This window comes from Trypanosoma grayi (genome assembly GCF_000691245.1).
Source record: "Trypanosoma grayi strain ANR4 Tgr_112_V1, whole genome shotgun sequence".
In the NCBI taxonomy this organism is placed as follows: Eukaryota; Euglenozoa; class Kinetoplastea; order Trypanosomatida; family Trypanosomatidae; genus Trypanosoma; species Trypanosoma grayi.
In genome coordinates this window covers 1-4,879 of record NW_008825731.1, presented here as the reverse complement: position 1 = coordinate 4,879, position 4,879 = coordinate 1, and the positions used below count along the sequence as shown (strand labels likewise).

The 4,879-nt window shown below is 44.0% G+C and overlaps 4 protein-coding genes across 4 annotated transcripts; all 4 read right to left on the bottom strand.

Moving 5' to 3' along the window:
* Positions 1-548: 548 nt before the first annotated feature.
* On the bottom strand, positions 549-1,460 carry DQ04_01121030 (succinyl-CoA synthetase alpha subunit; the record flags this gene model as incomplete). Its single annotated transcript, XM_009310235.1, has 1 exon — positions 549-1,460. The coding sequence occupies one exon, from the start codon at positions 1,458-1,460 to the stop codon at positions 549-551; it is 912 nt and encodes a 303-aa protein (XP_009308510.1).
* Positions 1,461-1,706: 246 nt separating this feature from the next.
* On the bottom strand, positions 1,707-2,939 carry DQ04_01121020 (putative replication factor A, 51kDa subunit; the record flags this gene model as incomplete). The annotated part of the gene is made up of 1 exon (XM_009310234.1): positions 1,707-2,939. One exon carries the CDS (start codon positions 2,937-2,939, stop codon positions 1,707-1,709), a length of 1,233 nt encoding a protein of 410 aa, XP_009308509.1.
* A 144-nt stretch (positions 2,940-3,083) lies between these two features.
* On the bottom strand, positions 3,084-3,968 carry DQ04_01121010 (hypothetical protein; the record flags this gene model as incomplete). The annotated part of the gene is made up of 1 exon (XM_009310233.1): positions 3,084-3,968. The coding sequence occupies one exon, from the start codon at positions 3,966-3,968 to the stop codon at positions 3,084-3,086; it is 885 nt and encodes a 294-aa protein (XP_009308508.1).
* Positions 3,969-4,136: 168 nt separating this feature from the next.
* On the bottom strand, positions 4,137-4,823 carry DQ04_01121000 (hypothetical protein; the record flags this gene model as incomplete). The annotated part of the gene is made up of 1 exon (XM_009310232.1): positions 4,137-4,823. One exon carries the CDS (start codon positions 4,821-4,823, stop codon positions 4,137-4,139), a length of 687 nt encoding a protein of 228 aa, XP_009308507.1.
* Positions 4,824-4,879: the final 56 nt, after the last annotated feature.

Here is a 4,879-nt window from a genome sequence, read left to right as displayed (position 1 = left end):
ATATATATATATATATATATATATATATTCATGACCAATAAGCCCAATCTTAGCCACCTTTGCGTTAAAAAACGTTGGCAGAGAGACTGAACGAATGCGGGAGCACCCAACCCGAAAAAAGGATTCATGTGAAACCACAAATTCCGAACCTTTTTTTTTGTTCAAATAGTGCGAAAACAAAAAGAAACAGTAAGCAGCGCCTTTGGATAAGGAAGCCCGACCGCAGCATGCCCACCACGCTTCGTACATCACCCATTTCAAAAATCAAATATTTTTGTGCGTCTCCTTTTTTGGTATGCGCATACACGCAGATATGTAATACGTTGCCCTTTTTGTGTGTTCTTTTGATAGTTCAGGACCACTCAGCTATCAAAAGCTAGTGCCCATATTCCTTTTCGCACACGAATTTCTGATTTTTCTTATCTTTCAATTCTTGCTTTGTTTATTTTTGAGACCCCATTGCTTGGGAAGTCTACCTCATGTTATTCATTAACTTTCAGTATTCATCTTGTTTTTTGGCTCTTCTCAGCCAATTTCTTTCCTTACCTTTACGCTGTTCCGCGCTTCTTGCTAATGGCCTCGGCCATCAGCTCACCAAGCTTTGCAGGTGAAGAGGATACAATGGCGCCCGCCGCCGCCAACGCATCCATCTTGCCCTTGGCAGTGCCCTGCCCACCAGAAACCACAGCACCGGCGTGGCCCATACGGCGGCCTGGAGGAGCAGTCGCACCACCAATGAAGGAAACAACTGGCTTCTTGATCGGGTGATTCTTGATGAACTCCGCAGCCTCCTCCTCGGCAGTTCCACCAATCTCGCCAATAAGAATAATGCCCTCCGTCTCAGGGTCCTCAAGGTACAGCTTCACGCAGTCAATCATGTTGGTGCCGTTGAACGGATCACCACCAATGCCAACACAGAGCGACTGTCCAAGGTTCGTGGCCGTTGTCTGTGCAACAGCTTCGTAGGTCAAGGTACCGCTCCGAGACACCACACCAATGCAACCCTTCTTGTGAATGTGGCCAGGCATAATACCGATCTTGCACTCCTCTGGCTTAATGATACCGGGGCAGTTGGGGCCAATCAGGCGGGTCTTGTTCTGAGACAGAAGCATAGACTTGACGCGAAGCATATCCCACTGAGGAATGCCCTCAGTAATAACGACGACGAGAGGAACCTCAGCATCAAGAGCCTCTTCAATGGCGGCGGCACAGTGTCCAGCTGGAACGTAGATAGCTGTGGCATCAGCACCAGTCACCTTCAAAGCCTCGGCAACAGTGCCGAAAACAGGGAGACCAAGATAGTTCATACCTGCCTTCTTGGGGTTCACACCACCGACCATTTTTGTGCCGTAGGCAATGGCTTGCTCAGTGTGGTACGTGCCGTGCTTTCCAGTAATACCTTGGCAGATCACCTTGGTGTTCTTATTCACCCAGTTTCGGACAGCGGTACGGCAGAACATTTTATTTCAGATGAAAAGGAAGTGCAAATTCTAGAAGACTATAGTAGAAAAAAAAAACAAAGAGAGAAAAAAAGAAAGATATTTTCATTATTATCGTCGTCTCCCTCACACAGATGAGGGAATATTGCCCCTTTCTCACCTGCACACACACACACACAATTCAAAGCACTGGATGTATCAAAATAAACAAACAAAAATAGCAAAAAAAACACCCATACACCAACGAGCGCGCAAAGCGCCATCTTTTCAAGGCGTGTTTTCCGCAGCCGGCGCTTCAGAATCTTGAACTTCCACATCCGGAATTGGTGCATTTCCAACCACTTGATGAGGAAACACGGCTGGGAGTCTTAAGTCCCTTTTCTGAGCCAGTACAGCTGGCGGAGGAAGAGATAATGGTCCGTTAGCGGCCTTCGCTCGATATACCAAAGAATTGATCTTTGTGCATCGCTCAGAATTTCTTCGCACAATATCATAACAGCACTGAATAAGATCATCCCCTCGAAAAGGTATTTTTTTCTTTTTCGTTCTAGCCTGATCACGATGATTTAACACAATTTTTGCTAACACATCTGATTGTGAAACAAACCATAAACCTTCACTAGGATCACTGTCAAACACACTGGAGGCTGTGTGACAATATGTAAGAGCCCGAAAAACATCAGCCTTTATCCGTACTAACGTTAGCACGTCTATATACCCTTTGGCACATGACTTGATTTTTTTTTCCGCACTAATCCGAGCTTCATCATACAGTTTAAAAACCTGATGCGACAATTTTGCTACAAGAACTTTCCCACCTTTTACCTCATTTTCAACAGCCTTCGTTGTCCCAATTTCTTGTGCCTGAGCCAAAGCAATAAGGTGGAAGAAGTCCAAAAACACGGGTGTAAGATCTTCTGGTGGAGCAAGTTTTGTTGTCCCCACAAAATAGGACTTCATATCATCGGCAATGTCCTTTACAAGCATAAAGTAGCCGGCAGCCTGTAAAAGAAAATGATAACACTCTTTTTCTATCACGGAAGCGTTACCAATAGCTTCTTGGGAACAGAGAAGATATTCCGAAATGTTCATCAGAATGGCCGCAATATTGAAGTACATACACTGCAAATCATAACGGAAATCATCAAAAAAGACACGATCTTCATTTACCAAAGGAGAATTCCAACAGTAGAAATACCCATAAGCAAATACAGGATACTTGTACAAAGCTGCAGCTAATTCCGTTGTATACAGACTCACAGCACCTACCACATCATTAATCAACCCTTCTCTCCCTTCGGCAGTTCTCCACCGATTGTCCATGTATTTGCCTCCCTTCTCAAACGCAACGCGCATATCCTCTAACTTTGAAATGCATGAAGAACGCTTTGTCTGCAGATCCGTCTTCAGGTCTGAGGGTGAGCTCTTCAAGTCGACATCAGAGTTCGCCCCAGGAGCCGCTGGCTTCTTTAGGGGAATAGTAATAAATCTAAAAGCCATTTTTTCAACTATCTTTTTTTTTCGGCAAGGAAAGAGAAATAAAGAGTGAAGAGAAGTTTAAAAGCAAAAAAAAAAAAGAGGTGTCCCCATTGTAAACAAAAGAAAAAAAAAGACAAAAAAATAGGGGGCAAAACAGGACTGAGACTATGCGTCTTGGCCCAAAACAACCCAACACTCTGTTAACAACTTTTTCATTTCCTTGAGGGATACCCCATCATCTTCATTTTCCGATTGAAGTTTTCCCGATACAGAATCACAGGCTAAATCGGTTCCATTGGCACTGATCATGACATTCTTCTCTTTGCGATCAGAAAGCTCTCTTTGCAAGGCATCTATGTCGTCTAGCTTTTCAACCAATTCACTTCGAGCTACAAAAAAGTCTGCTTCAATTTCTCTAAGGAAACCAATCATGTTACGATACGCCGTGAACGATATGTCATTCCGTGAATCCCGTTCTTCTGCCCAAATAACAAAACGGGCTTCTAATTCTAACTGCACCAACGAAGTGATCTCCATTACCATATGCGCATTCCGCAGGTTGACCTCCAGGGCATCACGTGATCTGCGGAGCGATTTTACAAAAGTTGCCAATCTTTGAAGCTCAGAACTACAACGATTAAAGCGGTTTTGTAAACCGAGCCATAACTCTTCCATTTTCAGATTTGCTATAGACACCATATTAGACGTCTTTTGAAAAGAAACTCTAATGATATCAGGTAGGATATCCGGCTCGGTTTGTGTCGCAGTCGAAAAACCAAACGACTCTGTCTCTGTACTCCGGTGAAAACTCAGCGGTGCGTTCTGTATAGCAACATTCTTTTTAGATTCACAATGTTGCGTTGATTTGTGTAGTGAATACGTCTGAGTCTGAACTGATTTGTCAACGCCATTTTTGCAGGATTTAGACACTTTTCTTCCCTCGAAGGACTGATAAAGCTCTGTTCCAGATACCAAAGAGTTTGTCCCAATGGAGGCAATAACATCGTCTGCTATAGCCAAAACGCTTTCGGTCTCCTTCTGTATGTCCATTGCGCCTGTTTCACCATAAAAAAAGAATAAAGATAACACAAAAAAAAAAAAGAAAAAAAAAGAGGGAGTCATAATGTGTATTTACATCCAGAGACCAAATGCTTTCTCATATTTCTCATTAAACTAGTAATTATATTTGCTTATTTTCTTGAAACAATGTAGGCAAGATCACCCATCTTGTTTCATACCGCTATAGTTGTTCTTTCCAAAGTAGCCGGTGGGGCGCGCTTCATAACGTGGCGCCAAATTGGGTTGGGGTTGCATGCTCATCTCCTTGTATGGGCTGCGGCTAAATAACTCAGCTGTCATTTCGTCAACCGTCCAGTCCTTTGGCCTCTCGCTGTCTTTGTGCAATAAGTGATCTTGTTTTTCAATTGCGTCGATGCGGGAGTGTTCCGTTATGTCATAGTCCATCAAGGTCTTATCGAGATCCAATTCCTTTCCGTGAATGGAGAGTGTGAATGCAGTTGAACAGAGATACGGAGACTGGTTTTCTATTGTTATAAGTTCAATCAGTTGTCTAATGGTACTGTCCCTAGGAGACATTACCTGTACCACTTGCAAACGTTGTTCCCAGCCAGTTGTAACCCACGTCAATATTTTAAAGCGAATCCGTAGAGGTATATTGTATTGAACTTGTGGATCGTCAGTTACCGCTCGCCAGTAGTGTCTGTCCGTGTCGTGAAGAATGGATTCCAAACTTCCAGCGTAGAATCGTGTATCCCCGGGGGTAGCAGCACGGATGGGGCCGGGATAGGTTCTCGACTCATCAAGCTTTTTGCGAGCCTCGAAAGCCTCCTGTTCGTAGCGACTAAGGATGCCCGCCTTTAAATAAATGGCGGCCGTACACCTCATTGCCAACGATCCGCAAGGCCTAAGCATGTTTTGCTGGATCAGTAAAAGCAGCCGGA